This window comes from Hylaeus anthracinus, unplaced genomic scaffold (genome assembly GCF_026225885.1).
Source record: "Hylaeus anthracinus isolate JK02 unplaced genomic scaffold, UHH_iyHylAnth1.0_haploid 0, whole genome shotgun sequence".
Taxonomy (NCBI): Eukaryota; Metazoa; Arthropoda; class Insecta; order Hymenoptera; family Colletidae; genus Hylaeus; species Hylaeus anthracinus.
The window spans coordinates 18,696,447-18,718,997 of record NW_026533254.1 but is presented as its reverse complement, the minus strand read 5'-3'; the positions used below and the strand labels follow the sequence as shown (position 1 = coordinate 18,718,997).

The 22,551-nt window shown below is 37.2% G+C and overlaps 3 protein-coding genes, 1 long non-coding RNA gene and 1 other non-coding gene across 10 annotated transcripts; 2 read left to right on the top strand and 3 right to left on the bottom strand.

The window, feature by feature from the left end:
• The first annotated feature begins 116 nt into the window (after nucleotides 1-116).
• Nucleotides 117-1,344, top strand: LOC128896410 (probable 28S ribosomal protein S26, mitochondrial). Its single transcript, XM_054159796.1, has 2 exons — nucleotides 117-778; nucleotides 861-1,344. The coding sequence occupies exons 1-2, from the start codon at nucleotides 534-536 to the stop codon at nucleotides 1,276-1,278; spliced, it is 663 nt and encodes a 220-aa protein (XP_054015771.1). The 5' UTR covers nucleotides 117-533; the 3' UTR covers nucleotides 1,279-1,344.
• Nucleotides 1,345-3,773: 2,429 nt separating this feature from the next.
• Nucleotides 3,774-9,228, bottom strand: LOC128896392 (mothers against decapentaplegic homolog 4). 6 transcript variants are annotated; one of them, XM_054159760.1, is made up of 12 exons: nucleotides 9,043-9,228; nucleotides 8,769-8,972; nucleotides 8,525-8,673; nucleotides 8,163-8,442; nucleotides 7,722-7,979; nucleotides 7,082-7,222; nucleotides 6,678-6,866; nucleotides 6,423-6,596; nucleotides 6,104-6,358; nucleotides 5,748-6,029; nucleotides 5,538-5,668; nucleotides 3,774-5,461 (listed from the first exon to the last, which is right to left on the bottom strand). In XM_054159760.1, exons 2-12 carry the CDS (start codon nucleotides 8,833-8,835, stop codon nucleotides 5,381-5,383), a joined length of 2,007 nt encoding a protein of 668 aa, XP_054015735.1. In that variant the 5' UTR covers nucleotides 8,836-8,972; nucleotides 9,043-9,228; the 3' UTR covers nucleotides 3,774-5,380. The 6 variants fall into 6 exon arrangements, with proteins under 6 accessions (XP_054015735.1, XP_054015736.1, XP_054015739.1 ...); XM_054159761.1 differs by having other exon boundaries at nucleotides 6,678-6,863; XM_054159764.1 differs by having other exon boundaries at nucleotides 6,678-6,836.
• Nucleotides 9,229-10,173: 945 nt separating this feature from the next.
• Nucleotides 10,174-10,245, top strand: Trnaa-cgc (transfer RNA alanine (anticodon CGC)). Its single transcript has one exon. It is a non-coding gene; the product is annotated as a tRNA-Ala (tRNA).
• Nucleotides 10,246-16,647: 6,402 nt separating this feature from the next.
• LOC128896418 (uncharacterized) lies at nucleotides 16,648-18,157 on the bottom strand. Its single transcript, XR_008461982.1, has 2 exons — nucleotides 17,562-18,157; nucleotides 16,648-17,458 (listed from the first exon to the last, which is right to left on the bottom strand). It is a non-coding gene; the product is annotated as an uncharacterized LOC128896418 (long non-coding RNA).
• A 759-nt stretch (nucleotides 18,158-18,916) lies between these two features.
• LOC128896388 (vacuolar protein sorting-associated protein 51 homolog) lies at nucleotides 18,917-22,382 on the bottom strand. The gene is made up of 11 exons (XM_054159757.1): nucleotides 22,252-22,382; nucleotides 22,029-22,173; nucleotides 21,816-21,950; nucleotides 21,518-21,739; nucleotides 20,850-21,445; nucleotides 20,549-20,762; nucleotides 20,251-20,475; nucleotides 19,839-20,173; nucleotides 19,592-19,769; nucleotides 19,251-19,363; nucleotides 18,917-19,162 (listed from the first exon to the last, which is right to left on the bottom strand). The coding sequence occupies exons 2-11, from the start codon at nucleotides 22,107-22,109 to the stop codon at nucleotides 19,054-19,056; spliced, it is 2,208 nt and encodes a 735-aa protein (XP_054015732.1). The 5' UTR covers nucleotides 22,110-22,173; nucleotides 22,252-22,382; the 3' UTR covers nucleotides 18,917-19,053.
• Nucleotides 22,383-22,551: the final 169 nt, after the last annotated feature.

Sequence of the window (22,551 nt, the reverse complement as noted above, 5' to 3'; positions counted from 1 at the left end):
GTTTGTAGTGAAAATGGTTCTCGCTATTGCTTCTAGATGGCGCAACTAAAGGGTCGATAATTATTGCTGCATTACATATGTACATAAAAGCAGTCATATATCTTATTTATGCCTTTATGAAAAAGAAAAAATAACCATCCATGAATTAGGGACGACTGAATGATTCTGTCCGCTAGAGGGATTCCCGATTGATTTACCATCTTTGTTTTGAGTTCTATACACCTAGTAAAGTGTAAACTTGTGCAAACCCATGTAAACTCATGTAAGCCAAACCTTCGACAGAGCCATAAGCGTAAGCGACTAAGCTGAAGTCAGCTGAAATAGGCGTAAGGCGTAACTACGGACATGTGTATGTAGAACAACATAGAAATTTAGAACTATACAGTAATACGGTAACTGACGGTAACAACTGGTACCAACTGTTCAATGCTGTTGAGTCCGAGTGGTCGTTGTATTATGAACACGTATTTTACGATGTAATACAATCTTGTACATTATTCAAAACACATAAATTGTTACGTAAATTAAAAACAATGATACGAATGTCGACGATAATGGCTAGTAGCGTATTAATGATACGAAATGTAAGCGCCCACGATCACTTAATATTAAACGGACCTTACATTCAATGTGTAAGATGGAAGAGAAAGCCGATGTGGTTACCTACAGCAAAATCAAAATTGTTTAGAATTCCGGTAAAACCAGTCATACCTACGGAAGAAGCAGAAGAACTTAAATATATAAACTATCATTACAAAACGTATATGAGATCTCTGCGGTATGTGATTAACGTACAATTTAATACCTATATGATAAAACTGCGATATATTTAAGACAATGTGACATTTTTTTCATTTCAGGCATTATTTCATTACGAGGGAAAGAGACAATAAGGTAGAATTCGATCCTGTTTCTGTAAAAAAAATGGCAGATGAAGATTTTCTGAAATGTAGCAAAATAAACGAAGAATGGAACGCACAAATATCCGTCGAACGAGAACAGAGGCTAGCGCAAAGTAGAGAAGCACGCGTAAAAGAAATTATAGAAAAATTAGCCGCGAAAAAGGAAAGAGACTTGATCACTCAAGCTACGGTAGATGCAGAAATCAAAAAGGCGAAAGAAGAAGTTAAAACATTTATTACACTTGATAATATAGATGAAGCAATTGAAAATGCATTGAAAACTGTTATAGATCACAATGCTGCGATTAATCTTGATGGGAGCTTTTATACGGGAGATCATGAAAAAACTAGAAAAAACGATGATAGTACTATGTAAATTATATAATAAATTACCTACATATTAAGTAGCATTTTCTTTTTTAATAAACAGAAATTTATCGCACGTGTATCTGTATATTTACTTCTCTGTCGTAAAATTAAATCTGATAAACCTTTTCAATTTGCAGAACATGTTTATTGAAAATGATCGTATGTTATGTAATGAATTTTTAATATTTAATAACAAAAAGTTTGTAAACGCATCCATTCGAATTGTTGTTACCATATGTGCTTTACAATACAGTGCACTGGTATTGGGTTAACTATTTCTAATTTCGTAACCTGTTTAATCATGTCGTTACAGTTTATATTCAGCGCGTACATAGACAAATTTTATTTCAACAATGTAACGATGGGTTGTCGTTGTACAATTTTACAAATGTGCAGAATGTCTTATGTATAGAAATCATGTATAATTTACCTGTGTAGGTGATAACCACAGGTATCGATTTACAGTTTGTATCATTCTTAGTTTTGTGGTATTCACCAAGACGATGCAACTCCAACACCATGAAAATTTACACCTGAACGACATTACGTTTGAATGTACGGTTAAAAAATGTTTACACGCAACTCCATTTGCATTATGTATCGCCACATATTTGTGAGAACACGACTTTTGCATTTCGTATGTACGTATTTGTTATGTATCGTGATGTTGTATGTAATATCGTATCATCGGAATATATCTTTGGTTTAACCATACGTAATTCATTTGAAAGGAAATATCGATGACAATTAGATTGCTGTTATTGAATGAAATTTCAAAAGCCTCGATAATTCCAAACATTTAAACGGATGTATGTTATGAAACAATTTATGTTCGTGTAACTGTGGCCGGTAACTTCTGCAAAAGTTTAGTAGAAAATGTATTAATATGTTACTTTACAGGTAATCCTTTAATTCGTACGAGTAGTAATGGTAAATATATAATTCTATTCTGATATTTATTGTACGTGCTCGTGTATAGGTTCCTAAAATTTAAGAACAAGTCTTTGAGTCTCAAGATCTGTAATTAACAACGAAGCCTCACACTAGAATACATCGTTAATACGTACACCTAAAATTGAAACAAAATGAATATGATCGGTAAATAGTCGTAGGACACAATTAGAGAAGATCAAATAAATTTAATGATTTTTTTCATTCGGTTCAAACTATTGTACAACAATATATAAAACACTCGATAATAAAATTATGCGGAAAATTTACGTTAAACGATTGAAGCATAGGCTTCGTCATTGATTTTGACGCTAAGCAAATTGGTAAAATTCTTATATAGCAAGTTATACCGTATAATTAGAATGATATCTTGATAGAAGTGAAAGAAAACAGTAATAATTCGAGAGTATAGTATCCCTTATTGAATTACAGTTATCGGTTTTTTTAATCGTTAACATAAGTTACATAGGCATTTCATTTACAACTATCAGCTATGGTATCTTTGACATGAAACAGAGCTATTGCACTTTGATACCAATTCTAATATATGTTATATGTACGAAACTATTGTTCGAAGGCATTGATAAAATATCGTATGAACACCTTTGCAGAATAATTTCTGTTATAAAATTTCTGAGCTTTGGATTATACTTCGTGTATCAGTTTCTTATCTCGTATGCGTGCATCGATGATTTCTACATTATTTGTGAATGCTACAATTGATTTTAAACACATCGGTTTTTGCAATACACATCACGTTCTCGCATACATTTAATTCAGCTTAATGTATGTACTTGTAGATATACAAAATTCTTTCTCTGCTCTGGATCCCGTAAAATCTATGGATTTAGGACGTAACGAAACATCACAATTCAAATGTGTTGCATCCGCGATTCATAAGCTTTGTAAAAAATAGGATTTATAAAAATTCTTATACTTGTTCGTTATTTTGTGTATGGTATGTATGAAAATGATGGCACATATGTTTTTAAAGCGAAGTTGGTGGTAAAAGTATGCTTAAACGCGATTTTTTCTCTTTTACATATTTGAACTCTATATCCTTCCTTCGTTTGGTATGGACAGAAAATCCATGGAAATAATGTTCCATGTATTTCATTGTTAAAATTCAATAGTGGTAAAATTTCATTTAATCGATAACGTTACTCTTTGTTTTATCATTCGTTAAAAAATGCACATTCATTCTTTATTTTTACTATAGAAGTATACCGTACAACTTCTCTACGTTCGTATTCACCGCTCCTTTCGCCTGGGCTGTTTTTCCCATTAAATTGTGTTTTGTTTTTTAAATGTTTAAACGTTTTCAATCACGTTTTTGTCCCAGAAAATGGTACGTAACTTTCCACAGCGAAAAGAACAAAACACGTTACGATAACTGAATGTTTGCTTAATCGAGATTAATCAATTCTTTACTGGTATTATAGCGATGGTAGGTGGTATGCTTATAGATACAAAATTTCACTCGACTTTGCGTCAATGAAACTTATCATGATTAGGAATAGTGTAGAGAAATGTAAGAATAACATGAACACAAACAGCTGAATAATCTTTACTCAGTTACAACAAAGAAGCAAGAATTTGGAATATTATAAAATGTGCATCGATCGATAAAGACAATCGGAAAACTTTCTCGTTTGTCTAAAATAAATCAAAAGAAGATAATATCTGTTGCATACGTATTCGTATGCATACGTACACGAATAGGTATAAAATTTGGTCAACTTTTTCTTTGTATGATAATATTATCAAATATAAGAATATTTTGTACGAATATAGAATAATAAAATGATTGGTAAACATTAAGTATAATTATTCAACAAGTACTACATGGTAATAGTAGCAACATTGGTAGTTGATAAGAGGGGAGACAATTGAATTTATATAGATACACTACGATAAAAACAGCTCTTCCTTGATTTTTCAAATACTACAAAATTCCATTACATTTCAAGCACTTTCAAATTTGTCTCGCATCCACCAACTACGCTAATAAGTATAATAATACTAACTACAGAATCAATTCATGTCTTTAAAGGAAAAGTAACGTTAAAAAGAAAGACATGAAATATCATTATTAACCAAACATTGCAGGTATTTGTCTAATGATACTTTTTGGTTGTAAATTATAAAACAAACGAAAATAAAGAAGGTTATTCTAACAGCACAGTATCAAGCTACTGCCAGTACAACTAACAAAAATGTAGTAGAACAAACAAACGATTTCCTAATACTTTATATACTTGTCTTAATATTCTTGTTCCCAATAATGTTTAACTATGCAAAAATTTCTTATTAGAATATCCGTTCAACTGTATTCTACCAAGTATTTTCCCTTTGATAATATACAGTTGTAGAACGGTTTATAGAATATTTATTGCGTAATGCTACGTACTAATGTTGTCATCTAACAGTACTTTGAAACATGTTGCGCTCTTAGAGAACCTTCCTACTGTATACAACAACACATAGACAATCGATGTTCTCATTGTTCGTTACATTCAACGTAAACATTGAGCTTAAAATTTGTCACTGTTTTTTTTTTTTAAGTAGGATCATGTATGTCAGTTAATCTATCTTACAAAGCTAATCTCAAAAAATGAGATTATGACTATTAACGTTTCCGAAAGTATCACGTTTTACTCACACATTCTGCTGAGTTCACCAGGCCATGCCATGGAAAATGTATTTTTCTTTTTTTCTTGATTCGGATACGGACTGCCTATTAAAATAGAAGTCTTTCATCCTACCTTTCTCATTTTCTTTTAGATGCACTCCGTTCTTCTTAGAAAATAACTTTCAATAACGAAAAATAATATTTCCTTTGCATAACGTTTGTACGGCGACAGTAATGCAAGGCCGTGGCACACATTTCATTCGACGTGGCAAATCATGTGTGTAAAATATATAAAAAATTTCAGTGAAACTTCTAAGCGACGCGTATCTATGTTTTTCTTATTCAATTAAAAATTTTCATTGTTTTCATTTGTTGGTGATTTATCCTAAAAATTTGTAACAATACCACACAGTATCGCGCATACGCGCGCGTACGCATTTTATATATTTTGCACACTTGACGCAGAGTCTGTAATAATGTGATGTCTTTTTTTTCTATTATATGTATTATCCAAAGTTAAATAAAATTATTCAATTCCCCGTGGACCATCAATTGGCATAGTGTGTAAAACTTCATCCAGTAATTGAAGGGCTCTATGTAAATGTACCTGTACGAAATCAACAAAGTTTATTGCTTGGTAATTTTTAAATGCAAATAAGCAAGTCAAATGAAATTGTTTGTACCTCTATCCAGCACGGAGTTTCTTTTATACTTTGCCGTGGATAATCAGGACCCCAACCTTTTACAAAACTTAAACGTAAAATACAAAGTCGTCGGAGATCATCTACACCTATACCAGCAGCAGCACTAAGACCTGCGTCGAGTTGAAAAATGAATAATGACAAATTAAAATGGTATTAATGGAATTTTAACAGCAACGAAAAAGTACGTACTTTTAGTAATTGGTGCGCCGTGCGTCAAATGACCTGCTACAGCAGCAGCTTGTGCTGCAGCTGCAGCCTGAGCAGTAGCGGCCTGTCCTCTCATTTGTTTATGACACTGTCGTAAATCGAAGACTTTAATATATGCGGAGGGATAAATTTTATGCACTGCGTCACCGGGTGCACGACCTGCTTCTCTGTCTAAATAATAAGACTGTACAAAGACGCTATGTTCGCTTTGACATCTTAACCAAACGTCTCCTTCGCCCCTTAAATCCAACACAACTCCTTTTCCTATTAAGATAATAGCAGTATAATAATTGATAATTTTATGATAATGGGGAAAAAATGAAAACGGTGGATAATACCTATGTGAAGACGTGCTTTTTCACTTTGTTCCGTTCTGTGTACATTGCTCAATGCTCCTAAACAAAATCTATTACCGCCGCTTGGATCAACGTATCCATCGACAGTGACGGTAGGGCAACCGCTGCTCACTTTAAACGTTTCGCCTACTTGAGTATCTAATTCAAAATAACCAACAGAACACCAATATTCAGGTGCTGGTTGCGTAGATAGTAAACCACCAATGTTTCCACCTACTTCGCCGCCGTGACCACCCCCTAGGAAAAATTGAAATTAGCACGTTATCCGAATGAGAAAATATCTTTCTTATCGTAAACTCACAATAAGAAGTAGGATGAAGATGTCTATGATCTGGAGGTTGCATGCTCTGAGTATATGTAAGAGTATTGGCTCCGGTCCACTGTGGCGCTCCTGAATTGTAAGCGGCTGTACCGACTGGAAATCCATTTGGATGATGAATATGTACAGGTGAGACGGGAGAGCTTTGGCCTTCGCCTATTAATGAAATCAACGCAAACAATGAATTCTAACGGATACTTGGCGGTTAAAATTGCGAACAAAGACAGAGTAACATACCCAACGATGCTGCTAATGCATCAACGGTTGCAGGTTGATTGAGATCTTGAGGAGGCGTGTTAGTCCCATAAAAAGCTTCGGTAGATTGTCCCTGCGAAGGACTGAGCATTTGTGCACCGTTGCCTCCACTCGACGTACTCAACGACTGCTGTTGGCTACCTACGGTGTGACTCATTGGATGTACTACTGCTGCAAAAGCAAATGTAACTCGTACACAATACAGGCAACACAACACAAAGTATCAATTATACTCAAATTTTGTTGAGAGAGCCTGAAATTAATTACAGCTTGTGATTTTAAAGACTATTACAAATTTCGACGAAACTAGCGATAAGCAACAAAACGTAATCAGCAATAGACAGAAAACAATAAGAATATAAAGAAGCACTCTATTATATACGTACGATGATGAATGTTACGTGTCGTGGGATGATGTGGTGTAGGAATCCAGGTTTGCCTGGGGCAATTATTATCGTCCAATTTATTGTGGGGGTTACCACCATTATTCCCTCCCCCATTACTGCCAAACATACCCTCACCACTAGCTGTGCCAAACAACAAAAGGGAAAAGAAAGAATAAAGCTAAAATGAAATAGAATTAGCAACGCAAAGTAATATTTAACGAGGAAGCAGTATTTAAGGAAAAAAAGAAGAGAACAAAAAAACGAATTTGCAAGAAAGAAAATGAAAACCATCTGATTGTCTATAATTGTAAAGGCAAAGCTTTATTCGTTTATATGCTTTTGTGCATCGTTTAATATTACGGGATCTTAGACACAAACATGCTTTGCTTTTGAATAAATCAACACACTCTGTATACAGAAATACATTGACCAACAAGAAATTAGAGAAATAGTATATAGAAAGATCAGGAAACTGTCCTACTAAAACATTTAACATATGAACCTTACTCGATGAAACGACTAAAAATGAAAATGGATACATTTAATTGTAACATATCCTAAGTGATCGTTATAGTGCAGAATCCCCATAACGGATAATTAAACTTATTAAGAAAAAAAAGTAAAGAAAAATTGTATTTACTTGGATTAGGCGGTGTTAGGCCTGGTATAAAAGTTTGCTGAGACGATTGGGTGTTATTAGAAGAAGTAGGTTGAGCAGGTGGATGATGCTGAATGGTTTGATTCATTTCTCCGTCAACATCCATCGCCGATCCTACTGCTCCAGCTGCTCCGTTTCCTCCACCACCGACCGAGTACTCATCTTTGACCAATCTACCGCCTGGTCCTACGCCTACTCCGGATTGTAGAGTTAGCCCAGACAGGTCTGTAAAGAACGGGTCTGTGCGGGGGAAACCAACCCATTCCATCATACACCAAGGCCACAACAATAAATCATTTACACTTATGGTGCTACAAATGAATTCACGGAAGCTTTGCAAAGAAATAACGAAAGAAAAATAAGTTGAAACGAAGCGCATGATCTCGCTAAGAAAGAAAATGAAAAGTATGTTTAATGACATACCTATGCCAGGAGATACAACTCTCTCATAGTGATACGGATTTACGCATACGGAATCACATTTTAAGTCGAAAGCAAACTGGCAGTATTTGACATGTTTTAATTCGTTCTTGTGTAAATCTGGCCATCTCCAAATTCGTGCATAAATAACGTGTGGGAAACCTTTACGACCGGCAACTTGTAGCCTACCGTCTAAAGTTCTCTGTATCGTAACACATTTACTGGGATGCGCTCCATTTGTAGTGATAGCTGTTATCAAGCTATCTAATTCATCTCGTTTTTCCTAACAAATAACGCACAATTTATTTAATAAAATTCAATGAAATTTTTGTGCGTAATAAATGGATCGAAGGAACGATAGTCACTTTAAGCTTCTTCACCAAAGACTCGATGGCACGTTTGCTGAATCCTTCGCTTTCGCCACCTTGTCGATGACACATTAGCGAATGTACTATACTTAAACAAGCGTCTGCACTAGTTGGTGCACTCGGAGTGATACCAGTCATTTCTCTCACTACAAAGAAGTATTTATGATTGTAAAAATATGCATGCATCGAGCAAGTACAACAATTTTACGTATAGACAAAAATTGACATTATCAAAACTTACACTCTGGATTAGGTTGCATTGGGGGCGAGGGATACAGGTGACCTCCCCCGCCCGCCAATCCAACCATCTCTGTGAAAGCCGTGGCGAATACCGTTCCAATTCTTCGATTGAGACACTATTCTTATCCTTGGTTTCGGCGTTCAAATTTTTATGATTTAGCATCTAGCAACGATCTGTTAGCCATGTGTCGCGGACGTGGATTTGCTGAAAGTGGGAAACAGTTAAACAAATCGAAGGTAATCGATTATGAAATATTAATACACAGAAAACGAACCTTATCAGTGGCGAACTAATAACGAGGCGGTTATGCACGAAATAACCTTAAGAAAGTCGCTTTACGGTGACGTATCGTGAACTGACAGTTACTTCGAGTAGGACGCTGCTAGTTTTTTTTTCAGGAGGTTAGATTGAGTCGTTGCGACATCGGTAATAGAACTTGGTACTCTAGTGTTTAACTTGTACGATGGTGAGGCGACTAAAGCGCCAAACTATAATGTGCCGCAACTTTCAATGTACGCGACTTTTTCTATCATTTGTATATCTTATCATTGTATCGTTGTATTACATCTCATTTATTCCTCTCTATAGATATAATAGATCGTATAAAATACACTTGTACAAGTAGAACTCATTGTTCAAATTTTTACCTATCTTTTACCTGGTTTCTCTTTACGCTCTACTTGAAAACCGAACGTTAGTAAATGGGGTTGAAATCGAACAATGATCAATACGGAATAATATTCCAAAGGTCTCGATGAGATTACGCATTGCATTGGATCAGATGTTTTAGTCAATTTTCCGTTATCGTCGGATCTATGACCATTTCATTAAGAAAATATTACTCGATGCTATTCACAGACTTGTTACTCGTCACGATGATTGTCATGTTTCCCTTAATTCGGGATTGATCGTTTAAACTTCCATGAATAAAAGTTACGATTGTCATGTATCGTATATTAGGTATATCATGGAACTGGAGGTTGTGACTATAATACCTAACTCCTATCGGAGGGTTGTAAAAATACTAGAAATTTTAAATCTTACCGATGACTCAACTTACGAATCGTCTATTCCAATTCCAACATATCACGCTTATCTAGTAAATGACGAGGCACGAGGATCGATACGAAACTGCACTATTTTTCCGAATATATAGCAAGGTTTATCTTATAATAAATATATTGGTTTCGAATGTGTTGAGATTGAAAGTATACATATACTTTGCATTAGAATTGTCGTGGAACTTTAGACAGCCGAGGGTAAAATTAATTTAACGTATTGGGAATTATTAGAATAGGATGTATTTAACGAAGAACGAGATGAGGTAATTTTGTTATTGGTTTTGTGCACACTCGAAATTACATACTCGGACATATGTAGAAGATGAAAGGCGGGATGTTTAACCGGGGGTGTAACTCAGTGGTAGAGTGTCTGCTTCGCATGCTGAAAGTCCTGGGTTCAAATCCCAGCTCCTCCAACTAAATTATTTTTTACAATTTTTTTGTTTTGTAAAAGTATAAATAACAGTATAAGTACATCACGTATTGTAAAAAATTAATAGAAAAGTTTAATTTAAAATGCGAGGAAGTACATTTCGTTATATAGGTACGTTTATTACGTAAATATATTTTCAATTACACTGTCAATGATGAATAGATAATGAAAACGATAGTATTAGGAAAGTAACGCGTAATATAAGTTTATCATACATTTCGAGAAATTCGAGTTTTGCGTAGAAAGTTGAGGAAGGAGGAGGTAGATGTGCGTCCCGACCCATTGATAAGCACTTGAGCAGCAGGAGATATGGTAATTTCTAACCCAACCTAATCACTCCTGCGGCACTAGTACTTAGGAACAGGACAGGATTTATTTCCGATTTCATCGTAATCCCTCCGTGTGCTGTCGATTAATCGATTCCTATACAGATGCTTGATTTCTGTAAAACGCAACAGTCGTACATAATTATTAATCGCCGTAAACTATATGAATTATATGAATAATAAATGTTAACATTTTGCCGAGATTGCAAAATACAATGACATCGACAAATGCAGCAGCATTTTATTATACAAGGAAAGTAACAAGGAACAACACACACGCTACAACGGGGACGGGGACGGGGACGCATCGTTGTACCGAAAGAGAATCGAATACGTGACGAGTAATACATAGATAATTAAAGAGATGGTAGGAAATGTTAATATAACTCGTTCGTGTTTCGGTATAATTTAACGTGAGATTAGATAATCGCCAGAAGAATACCGTTGTCCATTGATATCGCGTGACGCATTCGCTGCGTGTACGCTCTAAAATCGTTTCACAAGACGGATAAAAATATCGAGTCGATTAAATTAGCCCATTTACGTGATAACGTCCTGTAAAAGAAATCGGTTTAACTTTATCTCGTTCGTATACATATTTAACAATTTTCGAGAAAGTAACTGAAAAGTTTGAATCGGAGAGTTGGTTGGAAAACAATAGGAAAATAGTATACGATATTATAACGATGCGATGACACATAGTGGTGGCTCATTGATGCGACCTCGAGAAGTCGTTAAAGTCGCCCACTACTGCAGCCTTCGTCGTTCTTTCTTCCTCTGTGCGGCACTCTTGGAGAAATTTCAAACACGATGTAACGTGCCGACTCGCATTCACACTTGTTGCATCTGTTTCGTAGATTTGTTTGCTACCAATAAGCCCTGCTGGATGGTTCGACAATCGATACCCGTATTCTTTGTACTTGGTCGAGACACATGACAATCTCTCGGTTAACATCGTTAACAACGCTCTTGTCGTCACTACCGTGTGCGGCAAGACGGTATTGTATTCTTCTTTCCGCTATGCTGCAAAATAGAAACAAAGTTGATGATTGAAACACATATAGAAATAGAATATTAAAAGAAACGTTGCTATCGTACTACAGGGATAAAGAGAAAGAAATTCATGGAACGGAATGGAATGGAATGGATCGAAGAGCGATGAACGATGGGGTCGCTGGTCACGAATATACATTTATAGATATACGTGTATGTATATACGTGTGCGTACGAGATAGAGAAGGCTTGAATCGAATCTTTGATTTCTTTGCCACTCGTCCTTCTTCAACGCACCGCGTCGCGGTCAAACACCGTACTTATTCATAGTAAGCATCGCGATGGTGTGAGTCGACAACTCGGACTAGAGTGTGTATCGGTTTTTCTTTTTAATGAAGTTGTTCGAAAGTTTCTCGACACGATCCGAACGTTCTCGGAGAACTCGTAGAAGAAACGGTTCGTATTTGTAAACTACCAATAAATTGGACATATGCAACAGCATGTTCGATAATGTCGTGGGTTAACATGTAAAGCCGCATAAGCCAAAGAGGATTACTAGCCAATAGAGAGCTGTTACATTACAAGGGTTTTGCAGACGCGGTTGGATGGTGACGCGTAGCTGTCTTTTAGTTTACATATCATATATCGCGAATATAGTTTAAGAAGGAACACAGAGCTTGCAAAAGGAACGAGAGAATCGTATAAAAAGGAAAGACGGCAGAGATGAACAAGTTTGTCGGGGCAGGCAATCAGGGTGGTGATGCGGGTGGGAAAGAAAGAGGGGACCACACCAATTAACGCTAATTTCTGTTAATGTTGGCTGCCCCTGAGTGGTCGCGAAATAGCTCGTCAACTTATTAGGCAACGATGCGTAAATTGTGGATGGATGAGAGAATGCGACGAGAAGGAATTTCGAGAGCAACCCGACAGAATAGAGACATTCCTGTGCGACCAAAAAATGAAGAAAGAAAGAAAAATTGAAGCTCGCCGTTCGGTAAAAATGGACGGAGCATCGGGTAGAATATCGGTGGGTCTTCGTGGCACAGTTCCTGTTCTATTTTAAGAGTGGTGAGCTTCGAATCAAGATCGAGATAGTTTACAATTTTTTCGTTGGGTGAAAAAGTGGATGGTGCCAAAGTGACAGTCGGTCGTACGAAACTTGAAACGACACTGACAATGTCAACGAGGAAAATAACAAAAGACACGGTAAACGAAGAAAACAGAATTTGGAACTTGGAAGTCGAAAGTTTGTTCGGCAATTGGCTCTCGTGTCTTTTAGACGCTATCGTTTGCGCGGGGTCAACAAGTCGCCGTGATAAAGTCGAACCACGCCACCGCGTGCCGTTACATATTCAGAATAACAAAATGTCCGTCTCAAATTGTAAATGCTCCTTTTCATGCCGAAATACAGAACGCGATGCAATACTCGCTTAGTTTTCGTTTATTGTTTCCGTGACTATCAGCCGATTCTTAATAGTTTTATACTCCTTTCTTTCCGACGCTTCAACACATCTACCGAATAAAATTGTAACGTTGATTGGCAAGTTACGAGGAAACAGAATTTCTAGCTCGGTCTCTTCTCTTGTAGGTCTGTGGTGGTCTGTCAACTGTGCTACCATGCTACCGTGCTACCGTGCTACCGTGCTACCGTACTACCGACTACTTCTGTACGTATCTCGTCGCTGCAAGATTACCAATTGTTTCTTTTTGCGGTCAAATACAAGTTAAAAATTAGCTTACGTTATGCAATCGCGAACGTATTTACAAGGAAATAAACATAAACATAAACATAAATACATACTGTTATACATATATGTACAAGTTGACTTTTTAAACCGTATCAGAATTTTCTTTTTATTTATCGGTTTACCGAACACGTGATATCGACGTTATTTTCAACAATTATTTATGAAATTTAAAGTTGTTGCTTAAAACTGTTAATTACGAGTAAAGATATGAAATAATTATTCGTGAAAACGATCGTATCACTCGCTATGATCGTGTAACTAAATATGTACCGGAGCTGACCGAACAATCGAAGGAAACCTCACGACCTTTAGCTTCTATTCGACACTCTAGTGGACAACATTGATGCGCTCTTCCGCACTTGTTAACGTAAGAGAACGTTGTACGTTTGATTCTTCGAAGCCACTGTTATTTTTGTACAATTACAACTATTCCATATACTTTGTAATCAAATTGAGATTTTTCGCCAGCACTCCACTGTTTATTCAATCTCGAAAAAAACATGAAAACTTACTCGAGATTCGATCGTTGAATGAAAAATCGATAACGAGAGAAACGCCACAGCAATCACACGAGACGTGACCACGGAGTATCGAAATACGATACGTCAGCACTAGGTATGAAAATGACTAAATTTGTTAGGTATAAAAGATGAACCGTATCACAATTTTTCTCTTCTTCTTATTCGTCCAACAGCACCATCAGCGAGAAATTCCTTTGATTTTAAAGAAATAGTGCGATGTTGATCCGATCGAATCGAGCGATTTCAAATGTTAGGGGAAGATCCGCGGCGTTGGAAAGCGGATAGATGGAATACACGACCTTATCACTTGACGAGATCGTTGTTGGAATCATCAAACATCGTCAGTGAACGTTGCGAATGATTTGTGTGACTGTGACTGTGACTGTGACTGTGACAGAGAAACATGAAACAGTCTATTTTGTTCTTCCCGCACGATTCGTTTGTTTCGCGAGTTGGAATTGTTAGAAAAAGAGGCACGCACGCGCACGACACCCACAGAACGGCAGCAGACCGACGACTGAGCGATAAACTGTTCTTGATTGGCTTAATATAGTCGGACGAGCGCTGTAATTGGCCGCTCCTTGCCGCGCGGGAAATGATTGGTCAATTTAATCCTAGAAGCACGGTGCATTAAGCATTCAACCAGCGTTCAGTACCTATTAACGGTTCGCAAGAGAGGCACTGCTACTGCCACCGCCATCGTTTTCTGCTCTGTGTGACGCTCACGGTACACCCTGTCACGCCAGCGGTGTGTGCCTCTTTCTTTGTCATCTTTTGCACGCAATGGCCCCCGAACCTCTCTCGCCCAATCTAAATCATACCATCTTTTTCTCTTCTTTTTTCTCTCTCGTCATCGTTCCAAATCAATTTACCAATTGAAATCAGTCCCGGACAGTGAAGAATCGCGTCACTGAATGGTCGGCCAACCAACGGGGAATATGCGTCTCCCCTATGCCTATGCCTATGCCTATGCCTATGCCTATGCCTATGCCTATGCCTGCCTGCTTGTCTGTCTGCCTGCCTGCCTGCCTGGCTGCCTTCCTTCCACCGCTTGTTATCAAACCATTCACCACCGGCAGTCCAAGTCCTTATTGCCTCGCCTTGGCGCACGATTTGAATCGCGCGGCTGACGACACAACCATCCGCTAGAATTCTCTCTGTGACAGTGCTTTTCAACCTTCCCTTACCGATCGAATTACCGACGATCTATCCGTCTATACGTATACACGTTTACCTATCTACCTATCTGTGCATGTACGCATGTTTGATTGGATGGATGCTGCGAAGCTTGATTCGAAACGGAAACGCAAATCTAACGCAGAAATCTACTTGGAAACAAAATCACGATATACGAACAGTCATGGTTTTAATAAATAATATCGTGTGCACTTTTCTTCGAACTGCAAGCACTAAAACTAGTTTTTTTTTTTTAATGCGAAACAATCTACGAGACTATCGAACCGTTCGGTCGAAAAATGTTACTTTTCATCGTTCAACTAGAATCTAAACATATACGTTACAGAATAAAGTCGAAAATATTTCCAGAAAATTGAAGGACTATGTAGTATCTGTTTACTTGCATGTATGTAGTTGAGAATCGCGGTCCTGGCCGATTAATGGGTCCATGACGTTGATTGGTCGAAAGATTCTTCTTCCGGTGTAATATGTATACCTATGTATGTATATGTATATTTTGCAGATGAAAATTTGTTTTTTCGTCCCCTATTTTTTTCCTATTTATCTCTTAGAAATCATTTTTAATCCATTTTAACCCTTAACGCACGACGTCATAGACCATCTTTAAACGTAGCTTTAACCATTCGCAAAGTAATGCTATGCGACTCTCGATAGAAAATTGATTACCTGATATTCCTCTGAAAATATCGAAAAGGTATTCGTTTAGATTTTCTTCACCTCTGGAAGACATCGTAGACGGTCCATCTCTGCGTGAAAAGTAATCGTGCCGAGGTGAATTTTTACAACATCACCTACGGCACCACTACTTAGCAGACAGATTAGTAAATTGAAGTGGCGAGGTTGCTTTTGTCGAGTTTTTTTCTCTTCAACGATTCATTACTGACTGCGGTATTCGAAATCTGACCCGAAATATATATGTAGGTAGGTCTCGGTGAGACTAAAGTTCCAATTTTCCATAGGCGTTCTCTTTATCTCTTCTTGTGTCAATTTTCTATCGGATTTAGCTTTGAAATCCATACTACAACAGAGCCATTTTTATCGTTCTTTAGAGAAAAGTCGTCGTATATGTGTGTATGTATGTAGATAGTTTAATTTGCAAGCGTAGCAACGAGCGTGTGTCTTTTCCGCCCATTGTTACGGTCACAAACCAAAATATCTTCGTTAAACTCAAGTTTCGTTTGCTTTGTCTGATAAAATGGACGCGATACATAGTTATTTTCATTTTCGAATAGAATAATATCGGTATATGTAGATATGTAAATCGTAAATTAATTAATAGGACAAATTGTCGGCATAGAGAGTGTCGAAAGGTAGGTAATATGCCCCATGTCCCGAACATTGATAACTCGTCTTGGATCAAATATATCGAATCGTTTGTTACTAAATACTATATTTGATTAAGTAATCGTAATCGTATAATGGTTTGTCAAGGAGGATGGGATAGTCTGTTTTTAAAATATGCGCCCTGATAATTGAACAATTTGAGAACGGCCTACGATAAGACATCGATGTACGTGTACATACATACCTTGACCTCTGCGATTATACCAGTGTAAATATTATCGCGTATGCAAGCTGCGTACAAGAAGCACACAAGACAAAGTATCTAAAATAGATTTATCAGTGAAAAGTAATTGTAAGTAGTGGGTTGGTCGTCGCGTGAATCACCGACGCCGACGTTCAACATTTTCGGTCGTTTTTTTATGGTCAGGGACTGACATATCTATGTACCAGCGGCAACGATTACCAAACAACGAGGATGGAAACATTGTCGTTCGTCAAAGAAATAATTGGTCGAAGGACCCGCGAGGAGGTCCGCCGTGCAAATTGACAAAGAATGACGCTGGTCGTACAGCTACAGAGTTTAATGGAGGAAAAGGACAGCTCGTTGATTAATGCGTGCATGCAGCGCAGCGCTCCCCTATGCCACCGAATGCGCTTCACAGTACAGCCCACGATCCACGATCCACGATCCACCGATCCACCGATTCACCGATCCACCGATCCACCGATTCACGATACACGATACACGACCGTTAGAGTAGCCTGCGCATCGAAATAGTTTGGTCATTTCGTGATAAACGTTGCCATCGTTGTCTCGTGAATACGTCCATGGTCCATTTTCTCATGCGGGTCCATTTGATCGATTTAACGCAATCTACGCCAAAGGGCTGTAGGTAGTAGGCCAGTGTACTGGCATCTTTATCTTTCGATGTATTCTCTCTGTTCTGTTCCGTGATCTTTTCTTTCGTCGCGATGGCGCGTCGTCGTCAATTTAGGCATCTATTATATTAGGATACCCTCCGTTTCCGTGAGGTCTATGCAAGTAAAAGAAACGTGAATCGATTTGGTAACACTTTCTTCTTGGGTCTTTGTTAAATTCACGGTTAGAAAGACGCAAACAAACATACCTGCGAAAACGATTACGATACATGATGATTATACCATATTCGACATTCTAGCATTTTTCTCTTAAATTTGAATTTAAAGTTTGTAGAAACGAATAATCGTTACTTTGTTACTTGATTGTTGTTGAGACGAACGGGTTGATTTTCTTCAATTTCGAACCTTCGCATATGTTGAACGGAACACGTCTTCGATACTCGTCGTTCGAAAATGTTTCGATACTCTCGGAGAACACCCGACCGTTTCTCGATGATATTTCCTTGTAGATCGTTTTTCGAAGAAATATCTTTGGTACGGAGCCCGTACGATTTATTTCGAGGATCGTCAATATCTGTGCGGCAACGGTTTCAGTTGGAATGAGCGTGCCATTGGAACGTACAGCTTTTCGTAGTGTACAAAAGTCACACGTGCACAGGTGTTTTCTGAGATCACGTGTGCCACATATGCCTCTAGCGATGATATTGCTTTTCTGGACATCAAGAATATACATACACGTATATTCGAGTTTTTGTTCAGAGATACCTAAAATAGATGATCACAACTTGCATATCATGATAGCGTTTACCAATTAAACGATCGCGTGAACCGATCTTTTTTTACTAAATCGTTCAACATTCGGAAGGACCAAGTGTAATTGTAAATGTAATGTAAATTTTTAAATCAAACGCCGACAAGAGTCCAAGACAAGATTCAATTCACAGGCGGTCTGAGTGTAAATTTTGTGAATTTAGTGAATTTTCCGTGGATTTCCAGGGAAATTCATGATTGAGCGAGGGAACAGCTCGGCCCCGGCCCGAGTAATTTAGAAGAGTTTATTAAATTGGGTAGAATGCTGTGCGTAGGCCTACGCCGGATACTCGGAGAATGAATCTCATCCAACGAGAGGAAGTTCGAATTAACTCGAGCCACTGCCAAGGGGGTACGGCAGAACCCCATACACGTTACAAGCTCTTGTCCCATTTATTCTTTGCACTTTTGTGCGTTGGATAGACGGGAATCGTCGACGATTACCTACTCGTAACTACGTTACGATAACAGTATTCGATTTTTATTTTCGACAACTCTCAACTTTAATTCCTCTTTTCTCTCTCTCTCTCTCTCTCTCTCTCTATTTGATGTATGCATGTATGTAGAGTATTTTTAGAGCATTTTCATTCGTCAAAGTGTAGAAAACCATGTGCCGATGTAAACAGAAAAGAAACGATCGATTCAATTTATTCGGTAATAAACTTCAAAAGCGCAGAATGTAGTAGAGAATTAAGACTTATTAGAATCATTTGACCCTGCTTCTTATAGCATGCTAAGACTTTGATGAGTTTATTTTATCTCGTATAGGTGGGGAGGGCAAAGAAAAGGAGACGAATGATCGATCCATCGAATCGATGGAGAAAGGAAGACAAAAATGTAAGCCGTACATCGTATTATTTAAGTTGTAGTACTTTAACGCTACGATTTTTTCTTAGCTCTTACCGTAAACTTTATTCATGGAATGTACACTATCGATAGTTAAAACATCCGCATACGAATTATATACAATAATATACACGGTAGGTATTCTATACGGCTAACGATAATAGTATGATTTAAGTCAATCACAAGTTTATCCTCTTTCGCATATAATGTCGACGACACTTGGTTCCATTAAAACTGGTTCTAAACACCTATGAACAGCGCTTCCAAGTATTTCGTCCAGCAAAAAGTGAACGACGCTTCGAACAAAATTCGAATAAAAATTAATTTCATATAAAAATAATTGGTTATTGTATGGTTGTGCGAACAATTATATCGTTTACTTACTTTTCATCGGAGACGAATCTCCACAAATATAGCTGTAAATAATGAGTATCTACTTGAATTTGCTGCAGTCCGTATTTACTGAATGTTCGTAATCTTACGCATTCCAGGAAAGTCTATGAATACAAAGGGAATCGTTATCGCAAGTTTCGGATGAAACATTGATTCTTGGTAACGTTGATGATAGCGCACGAAGCGCGTTGCGTAGTATGCAGCATATGCAACATAAGAGAACACGGTATCCTCGCGATGCAAAGTGGATAATGGCTGTGCTATTTTATCATTGTAACTGCTCGACAGCACCTGTCTCTATTACGGTACGCTGTCTGCTAAAAGTATTTTACCTTTAAACTTATTTTGATGATTCCCGTGAGGATGGAGGCTTTATTAAATTGTACCGATGAAAATATTTCGATGCGCTCTGAGAATAATTTATGAATATTCGTCACCAAGGAGGAATCTATGTGACTGGGCGTATACGACGACCAACTAGACCTATAGTGATGCCTCGATACGCTCACGCTGAAAAATAGACGGATCATCTCGATAGAGATGTTGTTAATGTTCTTTATTACACATTGAACTTTTTACCTGTGAGTTTTCCTACTACTATCGCTACTTCTATCGATTTGACCGTCGGAATCGTCGTACAAAGCGGCCACTTGAGTATCGATCACCGTTACATCTTCCACAACTCTTTTCATTACAGCTCTAACTGTTCTCGGCTCAATTGTGTGGAGCCAATCTCTGGTCTCGACGGATTTTCGTAACATTTGTGACACCGCTAAACCTTGAATGCGAACGTAGTGATTTAATAAATTCTGTGCAGCTTCCTGAAAATTCTCGCATATCTCCGAATCCATTGTAATCGCGTTATCAGACGTCGTATATTGTTCGATATTGAATAAATCGTCGGTTGTTGTAAGCTATAATTCAAATAGATGATATCATTTCTTAACAATATGTCATCTCTCTCGCTTTCAATGTATCCATCGCGACCTACCAAATATTTTATATTATTCTCTTTATATTCGATACACATTTTACTTAATAGAAGTAAAAGAGTAGGCGGAAATTTTGGAACATCGGATCCAGTACAGAATCCGCTTGCGGTTGCCATTAAATGATGTAAAAATCCAACAATCAGTCCTTCTCTAACTTCGTCCACGCTAAAGTTTTGGAGAAATTGCGTCTTTAAATTAAACGACAGATCTGGTTGTAGAAAGACCTGAAATCATATTTCTCTTTCGATCGTGTTCGTATCGTACGATGATAATATTATTTAGAATAAAAAAACAAACCAATAAATCTTGTAAAACTCCTTTAACTTTCTCAATGGTAGGCATGACGAGCAATGCCTCAAGTTCTGCCAAGCTACCGTCTCCTTCTTGAGACACTTTTGCTGCCAATATTTGCCTTACTTTAACAAGCGATTCGCTCAAGTGTTGTTTCAAACTATCTAAATGATTACGACATTGTTTTCTACCTGCACTGATAATAATCTCTGTACCTATTCTGATAAATAAGATGATATATTTTGATGTATCATTAATTTTTTCGTTTTTTTATCAAGTTTTATATGAAAAATGTTATTTTTCCTACCTTGTAAAGTCTGTTTCGTCACACAACATATTTATAGCTTGTAATCTTCTATGAAACTTATCCAAGGCTCTCACTAAAACTGCTGTATCGGCTATATTTTCCACTCTCTTCCCAATCAGGTCAAAGTACTTTTTCATGTTTTTCATGATAAAATTACTTAAACGTGCAAGAGCTTTTGTATCAAAATCATCGGTAAACTCGTTGTCTTCCAAAGGTGGTCTGTTTACAAACAGATCATTGTAAGATGCAACAATTAGACACAAGTCGCTAAGAAATCCAGAACTAGCCGTGTCAACAAATTCTATAATATCATTTTCGCACATGTCCTTCAAAATATCTAACTGTTCTGTTAGTCGTCCATCTGCGTGCGTTAAAAATTCAGCGCACAAAGAATCGGCCGGTTCTTTTAATTGTAGTAGGAGATCTACGTTTTCAGCTAAAGACTTAGTCGATGAATCTCTTTTATGAAACTGCATTCTCAGCCTCGATTTAAGTTCGTGTAATATATCTTCGCAATCTTTTTGTATTCCTTGGAACGAAGGCATATTCCCGTATTGATTTAAGACGCGTTGCGCGTGAATATAATCTTGTACTGCCTGAAAAAACATTAAAAATATCTTTTATATTTGTAACTGTATGTTACAAATGACATGGGACTAGTTATAAACCTGCGCGTAATTTTCTTCATTCATTCTATCTTTCAGATTACCAGGCAGCTTGAAGAGGAATTGCAATTTTTTCAACAGAGCGTGAACCGAAGATAGTTTAGCAATTTGTTGTCTAGTCCCTTGCAATGTCGATGAAATTTGTTCTGAAAAGGTAGTTATGCTATCCATATTTTTTGCCAATAAATCCATACTATCTTCCATTTCTTTGAAATCAGTTTTCATCTACGCATTAAACAGGAGATAATTTAAGCGATTAAACAAATTAACAAGTTTGCCATAAAGTACTTGTATTATTTACCTTTCTAATAGTATCGGTTGCAGATATAAACTTGTTATAATTTTCATATACTAATGTTTGCATATCAGAGTGTAATGTTTGGGTATTTTTTATAATTTCAGCTTCGTGATCCATAATTTGTTTCAATGTACATTCCTATAAAAGCAAAAGTAATGTTTTGTTGGTTGTCAAATTGATATACAAAAAATAATTCGAGCACAATAATAAATATACTTTTAATAATTTCTGGAAATACATATCGGGATTGAAATGCTGTCCGTTAATATCATACGGATTGTTAGAATTTTCTGCCATTTTGTATAGTTTTTCTATTATGAATGGAATACTTTGACAATAGGAGTCTTCCTATTTCCGTCCCCTGGAATGATACAATGTTTAGTTTTACTAGTTAGGTTAGCTCGGATTAGTGATGCGTACGTATTATACATATATATACGTTTATACTAATACAATCATAAAATTCAAGTGTTACTGGTACAGTGCTACTGCTAACCACTGTTAGCAGCCACTAGCAGCAACTAGCAGCTAGAGCGCTACTGTAAGTTGGGGACCTGTTTCCTGTTTTTTACTTTACAAAAGGTTCGATACAGACGCTATAACAAGCAACATAACCTCTTACGAAATTGAAGGAAAGCGCAACAAGTGCAGTAAAGCGTGAAGAAAGTGACTTTTCAAACGCACAGTTTCAAAGGAAAAGTGTTTCAAGTAAATTTTCATTTCTTCACTTTCCTTAGCG

What these genes read in the sequence shown, in the direction of transcription:
- LOC128896392 (XM_054159760.1), bottom strand. Translation starts at nt 8,835, where the DNA reads ATGGTTGGATTGGCGGGCGGGGGAGGTCACCTGTATCCCTCGCCCCCA. An exon ending in GACACGTAACATTCATCATC is followed by an intron (nt 6,867 to 7,081) that starts GTACGTATATAA and finishes TTGCTTTTGCAG; the next exon opens with CAGTAGTACATCCAATGAGT. An exon ending in TCTTCATCCTACTTCTTATT is followed by an intron (nt 6,359 to 6,422) that starts GTGAGTTTACGA and finishes AATTTTTCCTAG; the next exon opens with GGGGTGGTCACGGCGGCGAA.
- LOC128896388 (XM_054159757.1), bottom strand. Translation starts at nt 22,109, where the DNA reads ATGGCAGAAAATTCTAACAATCCGTATGATATTAACGGACAGCATTTC. An exon ending in ATTTCCAGAAATTATTAAAA is followed by an intron (nt 21,951 to 22,028) that starts GTATATTTATTA and finishes TTGCTTTTATAG; the next exon opens with GAATGTACATTGAAACAAAT. An exon ending in GAGTTTTACAAGATTTATTG is followed by an intron (nt 20,476 to 20,548) that starts GTTTGTTTTTTT and finishes ATATGATTTCAG; the next exon opens with GTCTTTCTACAACCAGATCT.
- LOC128896410 (XM_054159796.1), top strand. Translation starts at nt 534, where the DNA reads ATGATACGAATGTCGACGATAATGGCTAGTAGCGTATTAATGATACGA. An exon ending in ACGTATATGAGATCTCTGCG is followed by an intron (nt 779 to 860) that starts GTATGTGATTAA and finishes TTTTCATTTCAG; the next exon opens with GCATTATTTCATTACGAGGG.